Source organism: Rana temporaria, chromosome 2, assembly GCF_905171775.1.
Source record: "Rana temporaria chromosome 2, aRanTem1.1, whole genome shotgun sequence".
NCBI lineage: Eukaryota > Metazoa > Chordata > Amphibia > Anura > Ranidae > Rana > Rana temporaria.
The window spans coordinates 186,298,942-186,320,072 of record NC_053490.1 but is presented as its reverse complement, the minus strand read 5'-3'; the positions used below and the strand labels follow the sequence as shown (position 1 = coordinate 186,320,072).

General features: G+C 41.5%; 1 protein-coding gene across 1 annotated transcript in view; it reads right to left on the bottom strand.

Annotated features, from left to right (window-relative positions):
- FGF14 (fibroblast growth factor 14) overlaps positions 1–20,692 on the bottom strand; it is a 685,099-nt gene extending 664,407 nt beyond the window's left edge. Inside the window, exon 1 of the mRNA XM_040336158.1 lies at positions 19,785–20,692. Coding sequence (XP_040192092.1) covers positions 19,785–19,992 — 208 coding nt within the window. The 5' untranslated portion in view covers positions 19,993–20,692. The remainder of the gene's footprint in view (positions 1–19,784) is intronic.
- Positions 20,693–21,131: the final 439 nt, after the last annotated feature.

Here is a 21,131-nt window from a genome sequence, read left to right as displayed (position 1 = left end):
TTAAGTGGTTAAATAAAGCTGTGGCCTTGCCCTACTTCCAACTTAAAGTAGTCTCTTTTTAGTTGTCTTTTTTGGAGGCAAGGTTTACGGGTTTCAATAAGTGGGGTTAAGACAAGCCTAAGCTGCTCAGCAGTCATGTATCCCCCATCCCCCATGTAATGAAGATGAAGGCAGACGTATTTGTATTCCAACCTGGGAGGCAACCATGTCACCCTCCATTGAAACAGTAGAGGTGTGAGCATAGCTACCTAATGACAAGAAGAATATTATTCTGATTGAGAAGTCAGAGTAAGTTACACAGCTAAAAGTGCAAGCCAGCACTCTTGGGAGCTTTGGGAAATCTGTTTGTAGTGGATTGCAGGGAAAGCAGTGCAAATTTTATAAATTTGTTTTTTAATTGTAAAACACAGCTGCAGTATTTGTTAGATATAATAAACAGTTCATTGGCTAGTTTCAACTTAGTGTATTGTAAACATATATTGTAAATCATCTCATTAACCACTTAAAGACCGCCTCCTGCACATTTACGATGACGTCACACCTACATTCACACCCCCCTACAGTTGTAAACACACATGAGGTCACACATAACCCCATCAGCGCCCCCTTGTGGTTAACTCCCAAACTGCAATTGTCATTTTCACAGTAAACAATGCATTTGAAATGCATTTTTTGCTGTGAAAATGACAATGGTCCCAAAAATGTATCAAAATTGTCTGAAGTGTCCGCCATAATGTCGCAGTCACGAAAAAAAAAAAAAGCTGATCGCCGCCATTAGTAAAAAAAATAATTAATAAAAATGCAATAAAACTATTCCCTATTTTGTAAACGCTATACATTTTTGTCCAAAACTACGTCAAATGTCAGATAATACTGTATATGAAGACTATACATGAAAGCAACAACACTCCAAATTTTTCACTGCACGATCAATTTATGTACACTCTTCAATACATGTTCATTTTATTTGATTTTGGCTACATCAAGTCCATGCACCTGTGCGAGGAGGATGAGAAATTGGTGGGCGAGCTGTGCTTTCCTTGGGATTCTTAAAGAGGAACTACAGTACGTTCACATAATTTGTAATAAAAACATATTTTCCATTCTGAAGCTTCCCTCCATCCACTTTGCATATTATTTTATATATACTGTGATTCTGTACTTGCCAAATATGATGCACAAATCCCCCTCCACTGAGTCTGGCTGCAGCCATTTTAACTGTGGGCAGCTGAAACTGCTGCCTGTTCACTTCCCGGATTTACACAGACACACCTCCAGCTCTGCAGCTCTCATTGGCCCTCTCCCTCCCCCTCCCTTTCTGGCAAGCTCTCACAAAATGAGAGTGACAGCTGTGTATGATGTCATAAGCCTAGGCTTTTTACCAGACCAGAAACAGGAAGTAGGCTGTGTAAAAGGTATTTACTGCAAAAAAAAAAAAAAAAAGGTTTTACTATCCAAAGTTAAAACAAGAGCAAAAGATTAAATAGATGGAAAGATTAAAAAATGACTGAAGTTCCACTTTAATGAATGGGTATTACCAGAACTCCAGCTAAATGTGATAACGTAGAAACTTTGTAAAAAAAACAATAATACAGCGATCAATGTTTCAGGGGTCCTTAGAATGAAGGTACAAAGAAAACAATGCAGCAGTAGATAAAGAAATTCCAAAAGGAATCCAATGACAGTGTCAGAAATTATAGTGAAACAAATCCTATATCACCGATCATATAACAAGCATTCTATTTCTCCTAAATAGAGTATTGCAGAATCATTATTTCTCATATTAACTATGTGTTACATTTATTGTATTTCAGCTCATTTTAATCCATAGCAGTTATGTAGCATCATCCATGCAAGTTACTAACGTCCCCCAGGTAACAAGGCTCAAAGGCTGCCAACCAGTTCTTACGCTATTGCTTAGGCCAGGGGTAGGCAACCTCGGCACTCCAGCTGTGGTGAATCTACAAATCCCATCATGCTTCTGCCTCTAGGAGTCATGCCTGCGATTGTCGGGGTCTTGCAATGTCTCATGGGACTTGTAGTTTCAAAACAGCTGGAGGGCCAGAGGTTGGCTATCCCTGGCTAAGGCAGTAATGCTCAGACTTTACCTATAGGTGATATGCCTGTTGGACTTAATGGTATGATCACATGCACTCCTCCAATCAGAATTTAGCATAAGGTTTAAAAGACCTGAGCAGGGGAGGCAATCATGCAGAGTTGACACTGAAACTAAATTAATAGGACAAGTCCAAGAGCCAGCATATACCAACACCAATCATATTTTGAGCCAGCACTTTCCCCTGTATATATTAAGTGGAAGCATCAATGTTGGGCTCATATTTAACCACTTCCATACAGGGCACTTCTACACCTTCCTGCCCAGACCAATTTTCAGCTTTCAGCGCTGTTGCACTTTGAATGACAATTACGCGGTCATGCTACACTGTACCCAAACTAAATTTGTATAATTTTGTTCCCACAAATAGAGCTTTCTTGTGGTGGTATTTGATCACCTCTGGGATTTTTATTTTCTGCAAATTTTTTTTTAAAAAAGAACGAAAATTTTAAAAAACAAATGCTTTTTTTTGTTTCCGTTACAAAACTTTGTAAATAAAGTACGTTTTCTCCTTCACTGATGGGGCTGAACCGACAGGCACTGATAAGGCGGCACGGATGTGCTGTATTGTACTTATGGATGCCAATCAGTGCCAAACAACAATGCCTGCCAATCAGTGATGCCCATTGTGGGCACTGATTGGCATCCATTGTGGGCACTGATTGGCATACCTGGTGGTGGGCATCGCTGGTGGTCTGGTGGCATCCCTGGTGGTCTAGTGGCATCCCTGGTGGTCTAGTATGGGCATCCTCAGGGGGGCTGTGCTGATAATCGATCAGCACAAACCCCCCGTCAGAGGAGCAGCCGATCGGCTCTCCTCTACTCGCATCTGACAGACGCGAGTGAGGAAAGGCCGATAACCGTCTCTTCTTGTTTACATTGTGATCAGCCGTGATTGGACACTGACGGAGACTCTTTACCTAGATTGGTGTTGCGGGGTGTCAGAGTGACACCCTGCAACAACGATCACCGTGATGCGCGACCCCGGGGGCACGTAGCGGCTCAATATCCTGAGGACGTCATATGACGTCCAGTCAGGATATTGAAACCACTTTGCTGACATCTTTTTGTTATAGGGCGGGCGGCAAGTGGTTAAAATGAGAACTTTCTGGGTTAAAATATGAAGCATGTCCTATTTGCAATTTCCAAGGCCTCGTACACACGGGCAAGAATCTCGTCAGGGAAAAAAAATTTTTTTTTCCCCCGACGAGATTCTTGGTAAGAATCCCTTGCCGCCTGAGTGTACACACAGACCTTTCAAAAGAACCACGGTTCTCTTGAAAGGCAAGAACGCGGTGACGTCATCGCGTACGACGAGCATGCGCTCATCAAATTCTGCACCCTACCTAGGATGCGTTAAGGTCATTTTGAGCAAGCGCGGGTTTCCAGGGTGACCAAGTATACACACTCTCGGGTTTCTCGGCAGGAAAACTGCAGAGAATCTCACAACGAGAAAATAGAGAACATGTTCTCTATTTTTCTCATCTAGATTCTGGGCAGTTTTCTTGTCGAGAATCCTGAAAGCCTCGTACACACACTAGGTATACTCGGCAAGAAGGCTCTGCCAGCAGTTTTTCTTGCTGGTTCTTGCCGAGTTAACCGAGCGTGTGTACAAGGCTTTATCCTTATTTCACTTCTTAGTAAGTCACTTGACCTGGAGCTAATATGCAACGTGATGGTTTGCTGTGACCTCACTGCCTGATTACTTGTTTTGGGTCAGTGAATCACTAAGGAGTAAAGCATTGGATGAGGATGAAGCCCACAAACCTTTGAAAACAGGAGATTAATCCCTTTTGTTAATCGATTGCACCAAAATTCCAGATTTACCCCCTTTATGACCAGGCCAATTTTTGCGATACGACACTGCATTACTTAATTGACAAGTGCGCGGTCGTGCGACACTGCACCCAAATAAAATGTATGTCATTTTTTCCCCACAAATGGAAATTTCTCTTGGTGGTATTAACTCACCTCTACTTTTTATAAACAAAGAAAAAAAATGGACAATTTTGAAAAAATATAAATACATTTTTTCTTCATCAATTTAGACCAATATTTATTTTTCATATTTTTGGTGAAGGTTTGCGCAAAGGTTATAGCGTCTACAGACTATGGGATATTTTTATTAATTCATATTTATTAATTCATATTTATTAATTTTACCAGTAATTTTACTAGTAATTGCAGCGATCAGTGACTTCTAGCGGGACTGCGATATTGTGGTGGACATTCTGACACCAATACAGTGATCAGTGCTACAAAATGTGCACTAGCACTGTACTAATGACACTGGGTGGGAAGGGGGTTAACATCAGGGGGATCAAAGGGTTAAGTGTGTGCCTAGCTAGTATTTTACTAAACTGTGGGAGGTGCTTTTACTAGGGGGAAAGACATGGCAGAGACACAGGGTCTATGCCTTCCCTCCTGTCAGAACGGCAATCTGCCTTGTTTACATAGACAAACTGCAGTTCTGTCTCTCTGGGTGATCAGCGGGTGCCGGAGGACATCTAGTCCATGGTACCCTCTGATCAGCTCCCGCAATGTGTATTTACAGTGGGAGTGAGCCGCCTGTGGCGTGCATTCGCCCATACCCCGCAGCGTGGGATCACATACATACATGTATATTGTAAGGGGTTCGCTCGGTAGCGGGGTGTGTGACCCCCTGGATGGGTTCACTACACACTGAATTTATACAGACAGGCAGTCGAAGACGGTTGAAAAAGATTTTGGTTTATTCTTCCATCTTGCTGGAAACAAGTGCAAGCATCCAAACAGCATAAACAAAATCAAACATAAAATAAACCCTGGCCACTTGGGGCGTCTACCTTCACCACACAGGAACCTATCTATGGAGTCTGGCACAGCCTAGTGCTGGGCAGACACTGCTGGTCCTACAGCAGAAAAACAATAGTCTTTTGATTTTTATCACACAGAAAAATCAATCACTTACTCACCTCCTCAGAAGACTTTCAGCTACTGCTCTCTTTCACTCAGAAAGCCTCAGGATGCAGCAAATCAGTGGTAATCCTCTGGATTACTTATAGAGGCCTTAATTGCCTCATTCTGAACAGCTGAAGTTTTCCAACGCCCTTAGACCTTTTCTGGCTACATTTGCAGCCGACGCCTAACAATTGGTGTATTGTCTAAACAAGGCAGAAATGTATGTCCCGTCTGTGACAACACTCACAGATTTACCTGACTTCCTGTCACAATATGTATATATTATCTGGTGCACAGCTGCCACCCTTTAGCAGTAAAACTTCTATAGGGCAGTCGCTAAGTGGTTAAAGAGGAGTTTCAACCCCTCTTGCCTTGTTGTTTCATGATTGGAAAATACATTAGGAAGCACATTACATCGATGAAAAGAAGCATCTGCCTTAACAAAAGCTTACAGCCATTCACTTGTATGGCAGGCTGAACGCAACACGTGCAGCGCCCCAGGCACCAGCAAATTATGCTAGATAGAGATTATATATATATATATATATATATATATATATATATATATATATATATATATATATATATATATATATATATATAATGCCTGTGTGCCTGAACCCTAAAAGTATTAGGCACCACCAGAACGACTGCTCAGTGTTTACAACGGAGGACTCCACAGGTGTTCATTATGGCATTATTATTTACAGAGAGATTACATGCATATGCTAGGGTTTGCTAAATAAGAGCAAAAAAGATAATAATCCTTTCTAAATCAAAGAACACATTTTTTATTATTATCATTATTAATACTTTCCAAGGCTTTGTCTGCAAAATCAGAACCCAAGGAGATTCCATTCAACGGTTACACTAATGTTCCTCATTTTTTCTTTGATCATCCCAAATGAATGCAATCAATGAGAAGTAGAGAGTGCCAACTGCCAAATAGAGTAGATGAGGACATGAACTTATATGACCCTATACCACCCTCCCTGTGTTTTCTATATGCATGGCCAGTTGGATGATAAACCCCCAAGATATACAGTTCTAAAGTGGACCTTTCCTTGACTTTTAGGCTGGGTTCACACTGTGTGGCCGCGGGTTCACAGCAGGGGGTCTGGCGTGTCCCTGTTCACCGTTTCAGGTCCAAATTTTTGCCTGAATTGGGACCTGAAACTGAGCCAAAGACGCACAGGACTCTTCTGCTGTGCGCTCTGCGTCCGCCCCGGAGATGTGTGAACCCAGCTTCATTGAGAGACGGTTACACACTCCTGTCATGTGAATTGGATGCAGGAAAATCCACATTGAATACGCAATAGTGTTAAACCAGCCTTCATTTTTCATTATCAATTTCCTTTAGATATACCTTCAACTATGTAGTGTAAGGGCCTGCCTGATTGCATACAATTTGAAAGTGTTTAGGGTTTGACCTCATATTATACGGTTTTGGTAAATCTAAAAGGAAAAATTGTACTACAATGTATGGCCAGCCTTACTCCTTGCTGCAACATGGCAGACCATTATAGGGGTGTTTATGGCAATGAGCTTCCTGATCATGTGACCGCAGTCACTAATCACATGATTGGGAGCTCCCGTTCACAAACAATGACATGAGCGGTCTATGACAGCACGGTCACTGTGCTGGAATTGAGTGGGACCTAAATCCCTCCTGAGATGTGAGAACCTGGGGGCCAACTACAAGAAATGTCTGACCTCTGATTGCCAACAAGGGATTGGTCACCAAGTACTAAGTCATGTTTTACGAAGGTGTCAAATGCTTATTTCACTAAATAAAATGCAAATCAATTTAGAACTTTTTTTGTTATTCTGTCTTACTTTTAAAATAAACCTACCATTACAGACTGATCATTTCTTTGTCAGTGGGCAAATGTACAAAATCAGCAGGGGATCAAATACTTTTTCCCCTCACTGTATATGTATGCAACTGGTACAAACAGGATCAAAGTCTGTATAAATCAATGTGTTTCAGAATATAAAACAGTAGTAACCCTTAAATCTGAAACCAGGGACAAAAAACTGTAATTTAAACTATACTGTATTCCTTCTTCGTCACAAAGGAAATAAATCTTTTTGTGCACCAAATGTCCTTACTAACCCAGATATCACCTTGTAAAAGCGGCTGTGACATCATTACTGTGCTGTACATAGTCTATGCTAAGTGCAGAGCTGTGGGAGGGGCCCAGCAGGTCCACTTGTAGAAAACTACAGGAGGGGGAGGAGACAAGACCAGTCACCCTGCACAAGGAAAGACTGAGAACGTGATTAGTCTGTATTATAGGAAGCTCCTGTACAAAAACAAAGTTTCACACTGGTAGAACGAGAAAATCAGATGGCTGCACACCCACAAACTATGCCATTCGGCTTCATTCATGAAATCATTAAAAAACAACAGCAAGAGGGTGGGGGGGGGGGGGGTCCTTGAGCCAGCTGGTGATGTTGAACAATATTGGTATAGCAAAAAACGGCTGGAGTATATCAAGTTTGAGTGGAAAGGAAGGTGCAAGGTGTGATGGAGGGCAGGGGAGCCCAAGGCCCCGTACACACGACCGGATCTGTCCGCTGATATTTGTCCGACGGACAGTTTCAGCGGACAGATCCGGTCGTGTGTACAGCCGACCGGACCGGATTCCCGGCCGAGCGGACTTTTTCCAGCGGACTAAAATTTCCTAGCATGCCAAGAAATCTGTCCGCTGGAAACCTGTCCGTCGGACGTGTTCGGTCGTCTGTACAGACTCACCGGAAATGTCCGACCGACCGCCATCCCTCGCATGCGTCGTACCGATTCGACGCATGCATGGAAGCTTTGAACTTCAAGGCCGCCCACGTCGGGGGTGCGTGCGCCTTTCCTCCAATCAGCTGTCTTGGCTGTATGCCCAATCATCACTGCAATACTGAACAGGAAGAGAAAATCTAACAGGATCTGAACTATCTAAAAAAATATATAAAAGCTTATTATATAAAAGCTGAAGACAGCAGATATTCAAGTAAAATGTATGTAGGGACATTTGTTTCATCCATGTGTATCATCTGAGGCTGTTCACTTCACTGGGTACATGTGAGGGTTTACATCCACTTTAAGAGCACCAAGTGTCATTTCTGTCTGTGGCTTCATGCCTCTGTTAGCAGCATGAATCACTTCTAAAAAGTTTTCCTGACACCAAGAGAAAAATGGTGATTGGAGGGACATCCAGCTGACTGACAGCCTCAGCTGAGTTCTTGTGAGCTGTGTGGAGGGGGGCGTGTCCTTTCCCTCCAATCAGCTCTCAGAGTTCTCCACACTGAGCTCTGCAGAGAGTGTAATTTCAGCTCTCAGCCCACTTGTTTCTGAACTCTCACACAACCTTTATAATTTCTGCACTTTGAACAGATGTACAGAAGAGAAGACTGCAGATAAACAGATACACCTTATGTAGAAGGATTTGTTTAATCTCTGTGTATCACTTGAGGTTTGTCAATGTTACAGTTGTATATGAGAGGCCATCAATCTGCTGCTGGCAGGATGAAAGATTTTCCTCCCTTCCTCACAGGATTACTCACTCAAGCTGCAGATTGTAACCTTTTGTAAGTCACAGAGTAAGAGGCCTGTTGGGTGAGACAACCGGTATAAACCATTGCAAGACCTGCACAGGTACTGTACCAGGATTTAAATGACCGACCCCAGGGAAGGGAACCTCAATTCCTGATCTAAGACAGCACTGGCCTTCTAGGAAGATCGGAAGATGAAGGTATAGTCATGGGAGTGCTCTCTGAGAAATAATAGACATGTAAAGGATTAGGTCACTTAGCATGTGTGAACTTCATACAGGGATGGGCTGGGCCCCCTTACATGGGAGTGTCCCGTCAGCAGCCCCCTTACATGGGAGTGTCCCGTCAGCAGCCCCCTTACATGGGAGTGTCCCGTCAGCAGCCCCCTTACATGGGAGTGTCCCCCCGCTCCTCCCCCTCCGACGTGTACTCACAGTTCTGAAGGTAGCTTCACTTCTTCCTCTCTCCAGTCATGTGATAAGTGATAAGGGGAGAGAGGAAGCAAAGTCTGTCGGCTGTCTATCTCCCCCTGCAGGCTGGAGGGAGCAGAAAGCCTAATCCTCTCTCCAGCAAGTGATGGAAATCCCGATTACTCACTGTCAGAGAGGAGCAGCTCCAGGACTGCACCTGACAGGCCCACTGAGCCATCGGCCCACCGGGAAACTCCCGGTAGTCCCGATGACCAGTACATGCCTGACTTCATATGAATACAGATCTGATTGTAGGTCCACTTTCATTTACAATTTAAGATTTAATTACACCATTTAGTCTGGTTATAATAAAATCAAAGACTAAAAAGAAAAAAAACACAATACATGCTACGGATACATTATCTCTGTAACCATAGCAGCCGTGGTTTAGACAATTCTGCAAAAAAACTAAAAACTAAACTTAGCATGCTAGTGCTGATAGTGTTAATATGATTTATACAGGTGTTGTGGTTAAATAAACAGAATTTATTCTAATCTTTATACACAGAAACCAATAGAGTCCATATGTTGTGCAGAAGAGCTTATGGGATGTTAAATCACATGAGAACACAAAAAATGATTAATGACATGACTAACAAATGTGTTTATCTGCAATTTTTTCCATATGCCACCAACAGCCAAATAACATTGGTAATGCCAGGAAATAAGAAGAGCAGCTATGGGTGCGCCATTATTATATCAGTTAACGTATTATATAATAAGGTTGGATTGAAAAACACACAGGAAGTTTAACTAAAGAAGTATCCTTCCCCTATTTAATTTTTATTATAGTTACTAGCAGATATATGCAGAGATTTACTAAATCGAGTGCACACAGAATCTGATGCAGTCGTGCATAGTAACCAATCAGCTTCTAACTTTAGCTTGTTCAATTGAAGTGGTTCTAAAGCCTCAAGGTTTTTTACCCTTATACATTCTATGCATTAAGGTAAAAAAAAAAAAAAAAAAAAAGTGGCAGACTCACCCCCTGACCCCCCTTATATTTACCTGAACCCTGCCATGATCCAGTGCTGTGCACAAGAGCTCTCCTGGCGTTGTCCCTCCTCCCTGGGCAGATCAATAGCAGCGGGAGGGAGCGATTGGCTCCTGCCCCTGGCAGGGCAGAGTCCCACCGTCTGTGCCAATGCGAGCCTCCACAAGTGCCCCCGTGGGAATCGGCTTTCTATTGGAGGCAACAACAAGCGAGGAGGAGCCAAGAACACTGGCCTGAGAAGAGGAGGATCGGGCTGCTCTGTGCAACTCTATTGCACGGAGCAGGTAAATATAGACATGTTTGTTATTGAAAAAATCCTTTAGACCCCTTTCACACTGAGGCAGTTTTCAGGCATTTTAGCACTAGAAATGGTGCCTGAAAACTTCCTCCCATTTAGTACAGAGAGTGCTTTCACACCCAGGCGGTGCACTTGCGGGATGTTCGGAAAAGTCCTGCAAACAGCATCTTTGGGACGGGTTGGGAGCACTGTATACAGCGCTCCCAAAACGCCCTGCCCATTGCAATGAATAGGCAGCACTTCCAAAGCACCTAAAAGCTACTTTTTTGGGGCTATTTTGGGGCTATTGGCGAAAGCGCCGCTTAAACAGCGGTAAAGCGCCACTAAAGCGAGCAGCGCTTTACCGCTAACGGCCAATGCTTTTAGTGTGAAAGTAGCCTTACAACCACTTTAAGCTTTGACAATAAAAACTAGAAGCCGACTGGTTACTAGGCACAGCTGCACCAAATTCTGTGTGAACCAGTTTTAGAAAATCTCCCCCACAGTCACTAAAAGAGAAATACCTCATGCACATGGGTGCTTAGCTGCTCCTGTGTGCTGAGGCCTAAAACCTCAGGCACTTTCTGGCATCCAGGGAGCCACACGTGCCACGTACTGCTGCCAATACAAGTGAATGATGGTACATTCTCAGGTAAACATCAATGGCTTCTGCATCAGCATTTACCAATGCATGCATATGTGGAACTTCTCCCTAGGGTTGCCACCTGTCCAGGATTCACCCGGATAGTCAGGGTTTTGAATCATGTGTCCAGGTTTCAGACAGAAACCTGGACACATTATTCAAACCAGGCAGTGGCTCCTCAAGTAACCAAGATAGTCACACAAATCTGTTGCCATCCGGGAGCAGCAGACGGCTGTTTTGGGTCAAGTTTGGCATCACTGGGTGGCAAGGTGATGATGTCACACATTACTACTCACCCAAAGGCATCCCAGGCCGCTAAACTGTTCGAGTTTGGCTTGAAGAAAAGGTGACATCCCTACTTTTCCCATATCACAAAAGTGGTGCAATTGGGAAAAAGAGCTGTACACACAGAGGCAGAAGTCATCAGCGTTTACACCAGGATGGCCGAATACAGCCAGTCACTTGTATTGGTGTCTGTACATGGCGCATGTGGCTCCTGTATTAGTACAAAGGAGCTGCTTATTATCTGTGCACATTAAAAGTACAACTAAAAAGGCAAAAAAAAAAAAAATGTATTATTGTTTTCGTTTTGGATAGAGTGCAGAGGAATTAGAACCCCTGTCATTTTGTATTGCCTTCTGTGCCCCCGTTAGGAAATGTCACTCTCTGCAATTGTCCTGTTTATCATTGAAAATGTAAGGAAACAATTAAATACAAAATTTAGGCTGTCCCCAGAAAAGTATTTAAGGGAACATTTTCCAATGGGGACCGTAATTTTGGTGACCTCGGGCTCCCCAAGGGATTCCCTCTCACTTCCTGTTTTGGCTATGGGACAGGAAGTGAATGGGGTATCTCCCCAATAGGACACAGATGGCAAAAAATAAACTGACAGGGGATATGACCCTCCCTTACCCTATCCAAAATAATAAATAAGAAAAAACGTTTGCCTATAGTTCTACTTTAAGCCTAAATTTGCTAGTATGTTTTCAGCATTCCTGCTGTGATGTAACCCAGTGATTTTTTTTTTTAACTTTTATGTTATGTCTAAATAGGATCTGATCAAATGCATGTTATCCGAGATACACATGAAATTCACAAAATTGACTTTCCATGTATACCTGTATAAAAATAAAAAAATCATATTGCGCGTTTTATCCCCTGGTAACTAGCTTTCGACTGGCTAAAATAATGATAAAAAAAAATAAAAAAAAATTAAACTACAGAAGTCTGCAACATTTTTGATCTCCCTTATACACACACACATGAAAAAAGAAATAAAAAGTAAAAGTAACCAAAGACGCTCAGCTCAAGTGAATGCAGCCGCCTACAAGGATACACAAACACAATCACATACAATACTTGGGAATGTGTTTTTTTTTCTCTTCCCTACAGCAGAATATTAAAACATTATTTATTTTTTTATATTGCTTAAGGTAAGCTCATGTTTCATACAGAGATTTCCTTAATGTAAATTAAATAATCAACAATCTTGTGTGTGGTCACCTATTGGTTTTAAGAGCAATCAATATTTAAGCGCATATGCATGAACCCATTAAAGCCAAGAGAAGTTATCTTCTTCTGCATGAGCAGTCAGCTGCCCTCCTCAGACAAATCACACTTAATTGTCTTTAAGGTTAAAGGGTGAATAAATAAGTGTTCCCCTGGCAACTATTAAGTAGAAGGTGAAAAAAAAAAAAAAAGTAATCATGTTATGTGCGAATTGAAAATAATGTTTTTATATACTTCTAGTATAAATATACTAAAATCTGTTTATATCAGCTCAGATGCTGGGGCAGCCTGTGAGACAATTAAATAAGTTGTAAAGGTTCATGTTTTTTCACCTTAATGCATCTTATGCATTAAGGTGAAAAAAAACATCTGACGATTACCGCCCCCCCAGCCCCCCATTTTACTTACCTGAGTTTTGGAAAGTCCCACGTTGCGAAAGCGCTGGATCTTTTACTGGGCATCTCGGCTCTTCATTGGATAGATGGATAGTAGCGCATCCATTGGCTCACACTGCTGTCAATCAAATCCAATGATGCGGGTGTCGGGGGACAGGGGCGAGTCCTGTACTCGGCGCCTATGGATGCCGACTGCAGGACACGGAAGCACGCCCGCATGGTAACCCCCTTGGGAGAGTGCTTCCCAGATGGGGTTATCTGAGGCGGAGATACAATTACCACCAAAAGAAAGCTCTATTTGTGGGAAAAAAAAGGACGCCAATTTTGTTTGGGAGCGTCGCACGACCGCCCAATTGTCAGTTAAAGTGCCGCAGTGCCGAATCGCAAAAACTGGGCAGGTCCTTTACCTGCATAAAGGTCCGGGTCTTTAGTGGTTAAGCTACACTTTAAGCTGGCGGTTGATCTACTAAAGGCAAATCCACTCTGCACTGCAAGTGCACATGGAAGAGCAGTCGCTGTAGGTATGGGAGGGGGGGGGATCTGAAATGAGGGGAAGCTCTGATGATTTTATCATCTAATCATGTGCAAGCTAAAATGCTGTTTTTTATTTTCCCTTCAGATATACAGCGACTGCATTTCCAAGTGCACTTGTAGTGCCAATTCCCCTTTTCCTTTAGTAAAATAACCCCCATTATATTGCTCAGTGATTTTGAGTTAATGGTAGGAACATGCTCACAAGAGGAGAGAGCAAAGATGTGAGGCCATCACTGTAATGTTGCTCCTTCATTGTCCACTTAGCTAGCTAGGGTTGGGAAGGTGGCCAAACCAGCAACACCTTAAAGTGTTACTAAACCCACAACAGTAAAATCAGTCTGTATGTGCAGTAAAGTATGCTGGTTATACTTACTGTGGAACCTAAGGGGTTAATCCTGTGCATCATGTAAAAAGGCTGTTTTATCTGATCCTCTCCTTGTCTCACTGTCTCCAATATATCGCCTGCTATTTACAGAGCTAGGGGACAGGCTGCACATGCTCAGTTTGGTGTGTATTGCTAGGCAGGTTTTTTTTCCTTGGGGAGGGTGTATTTGATCAGCACAATCAGCATTGTCCACACAGAGGGTCCTGCATTCTCATAGCACAATTGTGGGAGAATGAAAACTCCTCCTTCAAGCTAGGCTGCTATATACTACTGATGAGAAAAGGTATTTTGCAGTTTATATTTACTAATATAATTGCATGTTCATCTTCTGTGTACTGTGCAAGACCAGGTATAGTGAATGCAGGGTCCTGGGTTTAGTAACACTTTAAAGGGCTCATTCAGATGTGCAGCAATAACTGTCAATCCTCTGAAAAGTGATTCATGCCCAAATTGGTTTTCAGAAGCGTTTGAGAGGCACCGAGTTGACCTCCTCACCGCCTGATTTAACCCTTTAAATGTCACACTACTGCACTGCAATCAGTTGAATGGCAGCCCCTAGATCTGCATTAGTCACGTTTAGGTGTTACATTTTTGCCATGACTACAAAGCACAGCATTGCGCAGTGCCATGTGTATAGCCTATGTCGCCATTCAGGCTAGTGGTCAGGAGGCAGTAAAACCGCAGCTCAACCATCTGTTTTTTAGGCGTTTTATTCATCCACAACCGCAAATCAGATGGGCAAGTATAGCAGTGGGGGAAGGATTTAGCACTTCGCAAATGGAAGACCCTTGCTGCTATAAAAAATAAATAAAAAAAAGGTAGGAGAAATAAATGAGAGAGAATACTTAACATCCTAAGGTTATGATTTTATGAGTGCCATTAAAAGTTTTGTACACACATCTCATTAACCACTTCCTTACTGGGGACTTAAACCCCCTTTCTGCCCAGAGGACTTTTTGCGATTCGGCACTGCGTCGCTTTAACTGACAATTGCGCGGTCGTGCGACGTGGCTCCCAAACAAAATTGACGTCCTTTTTTTCCCACAAATAGAGCTTTCTTTTGGTGGTATTTGATCACCTCTGCGGTTTTTATTTTTTGCGCTATAAACAAAAATAGAGCGACAATTTTGAAAAAATAAATAAATAGCTCAATTTTTTTTTTTTTTTTTTATCCTCAGTCTAGGCCGATACGTATTCTACATATTTTTAGTAAAAAAAAAAAAAAAAAAAATCGCAATAAACGACTGGTTTGCGCAAATGTTATAGCGCCTACAAAATAAGGGACAGAATTATTATTTTTTATTATTTTTTTTTACTAGCAATGGCGGCGATCTGTGATTTTTATTGCGACTGCAACATTATGGCAGACACATCGGACAATTTTGACACATTTTTGGCACCATTCACATTTATACTGCGATCAGTGCTATAAATATACACTAATTACTGTATAAATGTGACTGGCAGGGAAGGGGTTAACACTAGGGGGTGAGGAAGGGGTTAAATGTATTCCCTATATAGTGTTCTAACTGTGGGGGAAGGGGGTGACTGGGGGGGGGGGTGACCGATCTGTGTCCCTATGTACAAGAGACACAGATCGGTCTCCTCTCTCCCTGACAGCACCGCTGTCTGTGAGAGCCGGCAATGAGAAATGATCTCATATGTAAACATATGAGATCATCTCTCATTGGCCGCACAGATCGCCTAGCAAACGGCCACTCCGATTGGCCGTTCACGGCGATCTGTGATTGGCTGTGTCCAAGGGACACGGCCAGCACAGAAGTTCCCCGCTGCGCGCTCGGGAGCGCGCGCGGGGAACGCGGAAAGGGGCGGACGTCAAATGACGGAGCCCCAGAGAAGTAGAACCACCCTGCGGCCGTAAATAGTCGTACGGCCGTCGGGAAGTGGTTAAAGTAGAACTATAAGGCAATGCTTTTTTTTTTTTTTAAGTTTGAATAGCGCAAGGTAGGGTTATAACCCCTGTCAGTCCCATTGAGGAGATTCCCCGTCTATTCCTGTTCTGGTGACAAATCAAAATTCAGGATTTTTTTTTCACCTTCACTCTCAATGATAATGATAAATAAGGCAAATACAGAGGGCAAATCTCCCTAAAAGGGGGCACAGACAGCAATAAAAACTGGAAGATGTTCTAATCCTTCTCCACACTATCCAAAACTAAAAAAGAAAAGTTTTGCCTCTAGTTTTACCTTAATAGTACTTGTTGACCAGAATAACTTAACACCAATACAAAATTGGTTTTACAAAATGTTTTCATCTTGTTTTGTTACATAAAACAAGCACAGATAGATAACTTCAGTCAGTAAAAAAGTAGCAGATGCAAAACCGCAGAAAGCAAACAATTCTTACGATGGAAAATTCGAAAGAACACAACCTGGAAACTACTGGACAGAGCGTTCTGGCTAGAACATTTGATATTGTTTACAAGGGAACCAGATCTAAAGAACTTTGATCATTATTACTTTCCTATGGGATGACAGAGTACAAAAGTTAAATGTACAAAATGAATAGAGTTACATCATTATCAAGGGATTTACATACAAAACAACATCCTTGGATGGTTGATAGATATCTCATCAGATCAAAAGAACCACTGTATTCAATCTGTGGATTTTTGTTCAGTAGCCATTTGTTTGTAATACACCGCTAATAGATGGGAAGTTCAAAGAAAGCCGGCCTAACAAGTAAAAATCAGACAAACACCCGACCTGAAAATTCTGTAAAAACACCCTCCCAAGACTATTTAAATGTAGACAGGAAAAAAAATGACTGTTTCAAGGAACGCGATCAGATTAATAGCATTTTCTCGTTCAATAAATAATACAGCTACAGTACTGTTAATCCAATTATTTCTAATGGAGTATATAGTGCTACCAGTGAATGCTAACGAAGGCAAGTTTGATGAATTAAACTTTCCACTGAGCCACATAACATCTACTACCCAATGGACTGCTCTAAAAGCTTCTTCTACAGAACAGATCTCTCACCGGAATCCTTTATTTGTGCATTAAGGGTTACATTGATTGTATTGGACTCCAAGGTAATTGATGAAATTCTTTTCAGGATCTGTACCTTGGGAATAAAGCCCTTCACACTGCCTCAGGTTCAGTTGTTTTGTGCATTGTTGGGTAGTCTGACAAAAGGGCACAACACTGACTGCAGAGTCCCTTCCTACACCGTTCTTTTGTTATACACACACAATTTTTTATATGTGCCTGGATGAAAAGAAGGGTGACAGGGATGGGCAGAGTTGTGTATACTTCTGGTCCAGAACACAAATACAATACTGTCTGCACATCTACAAGTTTGTCCCTTGATTGCAAGCCAAGCTTCTACGATTGGAAGACATTGTTGTAGATGATAAAGCCAATTGATGACTATATGTAGAAGTTTATGCACAAATCATATATTGGTGCCCTCTAAGAATTTGTTTGAGAGATATATATATATATATATATATATATATATATATATATATATATATATATATATATATACATATACACACACACACACACATACATACACGTTCCACCACCTCTGGCTCAGACCCTTTGGTGCCTGTTCACCACAATCACCTGTAAACACAGAAGTCTGTTTTCTGTGTTTACAAGTGACAGTTTTGTAACCCCTTGAACTCTGTATGTAAAGCAATTCTGGTATTTAATGCCCCTTTAAGACCCTTCTACTGTTTGTGAAATCTGAACAGGTCGTGGTTGAGTTCCTGCACCTATTTGCTGAGAAAAATATATATACACACACACACACACACACACACACAATCCACGGGTTACAAACATCCAACTCCTACTTACAAACGGAGGGCGACAACAGGAAGTGAGAGGAAATCTACCCCTGGAAGGGAACCTCAGTCCTGTAAAAGTTATCATGGGAAAAAAGGTGTCTCCACTGAAGCTTTATCCCCAATCCTCGTTTCCACAACAACCCAAAATCCAATTGTCACAGGGACGGAAAGTGAGGTGAAATCTTCTGAACAAGGGCACAGACAGAAAAGCAAAATGTTATCGGGTGTGTTAGCCCTTCCCTATGCTATCCAAAAAGCTTAAAAAAAAGTTTTGGCTTGAGTTACACTTACATTTTTTTTTTACCTGTTCCGACTTGCAAATAAATTCAACTTAAGAACAAACCTACAGTCCCTATATTGTTTGTAACCCGGGGACTGCCTATATTATATATCTCTCACACATACCAAGATCAAAAATAAAAGACTGTACCCCCTCCCCCCATCTTCCATACATGTTATAAAGATGGTTACGTCTAGTTAATAATGTAATACTCTTTAAAGTTAATGTGCTTTCACTTGAACGGGATGCAGGGCCTGTACATGAGATCTCCATTCCAAGAATTTTACAAAATACATGCGCTACAATATAGAGAAATGTTAAAAGAAAACAATGTTGGGTTTGTCCATGCCTAAGAGATTTTGAAAAATATTCTCTCATTAACAGGCAATGCAGCTAGCCCTGAATACTATCCGAGTCTACGTTTCATGTTTCTCAATGGAGTCAAGGTAAGGCACAGACCTAACCTCTTCTAGCTCACTGCAGTAATTGAGAACCTCTGCCAACTGGTACCTTTAACAAATAAAGAACCAGCTCTCAGACCTGCAAGCAGTCAATGAGCAATTTTCGCCAGACTGCTGGGTTAATTCTACCTCTTTGGTATTCCAAGAAGTACTCTTTGCTGCAGAACGATATGACAACATACACATGCTCTTAGAGAATCCAGCCCTGCAAAGCATTGCCTCATTGTAACTGCCCTTAAATAATGAGTACTTCATACAGAAACACGTACAAGTAGATTTTAACATCCAAGGGATAAATGGCAAAAAAGAAAAAAAATGTAACCCTACAGGTTCTGCCGTTTGTTGATGTTGGGATGTCACAATAGCAAGGAAAGCTATGATCTACTACACTGCAGTGCCAACGTCAGAGGCAAACCAAGGGATTCATTGCTCATAATGGGACTGAAAACCAAAAAGGAAAGGCAGGACCAAGGGAATGCAACAAAAAAAAACATTTCATTATAATCATGTAACCCGCTATCAGCACACATTGCAACAGCAACACAGGCCATGGGGACAGACCAAACAATACCAGAGGCACATAGCTCAGTTTCCTTCTCAGTGAAAAAAAAAAAAATCAACCTGCTGTTGCTTTTGTGTTCTCTATTTTATCGTCTCCGTTAGCTTTTCAGCCTAGCAAAATGTGTCCTTAAAACAAAAAAACGGGACTGGGAAATTCTATTAATCTCTAACAGGAGGAAGCCTACACAGTGTACTGCAAACATTAACCCTGTACAGGCTGCTTTCACTGCATCACATAGCAGCTCTACTGATGCTGCATGGAAATCAGACACTCTCTATGGATAGGAAACACAAAATAGCCAGCGACAAACACATTTCCACAAGATGTTCACTTAGTCACTGTGCTCCTCTGGATGGCACTGCCATGCTCTCAGGGTATTATGAAGAGGCACAAGTGAGTAACAACCTGACACTGTTTGGATTTTTTTTTTTTTCACTTTGGAGAGGTGGTTCGTGTTTGGAATATATGCAAGCTAATCAGAAACTATTGCAGGATGTCAGTGCCATAGCTGATGTGTGCTAGCCAACTGCAGCCTTCTACTCAAAAGGTGCTTACATGCCAGCTACCTGCATTGGCAATATTTACATTTTTTTTTTTTTTTTTTTAAACAAAAACAAAGTTACCACTCTTCTAGGATACGAACACGGAACATCAAAAACCTGAATCTCATTTTATCCATCAAGTTTAAAAACGTAGGCTTAAAGGGTACATGAAAATAGCATCGGCCTTTTCATACAAAATAATCTCATTGCTTAATCTGATTAAAGACGTACAGCTACTCATCAAAAAGGCAGGTATTCAAAAGCAACATTATGCAAGGTCTTTTTTTTTTTCCTTTATATAGCTTACCACTTGGGTTCTTGTTTTTCTTGAGACTCTTGCCACAAAGACACTGCAGCATATGCGTTCCTTTGCTGAAAATGTTCCAAAGAAACCACATTGATTTGGGCAAAAAGCAATCCAGCAGTTTAGACACCCTGAGAACGAAGAAATCCTTGTTGTTGCATACTAAGAGGTTGTGATCAGTTCTCCAAAACAAGGGTACCAATTTAACCATAGAAAATGATTATTTTCCTAGCGTCTCCCAGTCTTTGATTTCCTTGCAAAGGGGTTTTTTTTTTTTTTTTGCAGACTCCTCAATTAGAGAGCTGTGTTGTATTTTGCTTCTTTTTTTTTTTCCTTTTTGTTTTTTTAATTGTTTCCGCTCTCAGATGTGTATAAGATTTAATGGTTGTAACTATATCAGCATGAGCTCTTGCCAACATGCACAATCTTCCTTTCCAGCATGCAGCCAAATGAAAGTAAGCTAAAGAATTCCCAAGAGAGGCCAAAAAAACTAATCTCAGAACAGTGAGGCATGTACGATCCCCGAAGTAAAAACCATTGCCTGTCACTTGATTGCTATGAGGAAGGGTGGATCTGTAGAGCATCAAAAGCCAAGGCAGGATTCATGGTACTAAAAGACTGCAGTTGTAGCATCAAGCACAACAAATATCACCCAGCCAGGAAGGAAAGATGATAGAAACTCCCCTTCTGCAAGTGTCAATAGTATTACCATCAATCCCCAGTGATCTCTGCAATCTTATTTAACCAAATCATAGAACAGCACTGGTGTAAATCCAGATCCCCTTAATAGATGATTACTGTGGGTGGAAAGAGAGACAGATCCTCTTCCCTTGCTCTCACTCTCCCTGCTGCTTCAAGCACTGGTGTGCATTAGAAATAAATTTCCCTGTCTTTCACTCCCTGTGCTTGGCTCTGAATTGCAGGCACAGATAGAGTAGGAGGAGTTGAAGATTTTTTTTTTTTTCATTTTTTTTTTGTAATAAAAAGCTTTATTTCATCCTGAACCTAGACACATTTTTTTTTACTGATGGTGAAATGCAATTCTGTATCATTTTAAGGCACTGCTAAGGTTAATATAATAATTTAGAACAGCTGTTAAAAGCCGAGTTGATTATTTAATATGAGAAAATTGTTTTTCAGCTTGTCACCTAGTAATAATAAAATCTGTATATATGAAAATAATTAGAGGAAATATTGAAGAAACTAAATATTTTAATGGCAATTAAGATTTTTTTTTTTTTTCTTTTCATAAACAAAAGAGCAGGATGGGTTTGATCCTTCTTGCACAGATGATCTTGAAAGCTTTGAATGGTTTATATGCACTAAAGAACAATTAAACATTAAACTGCA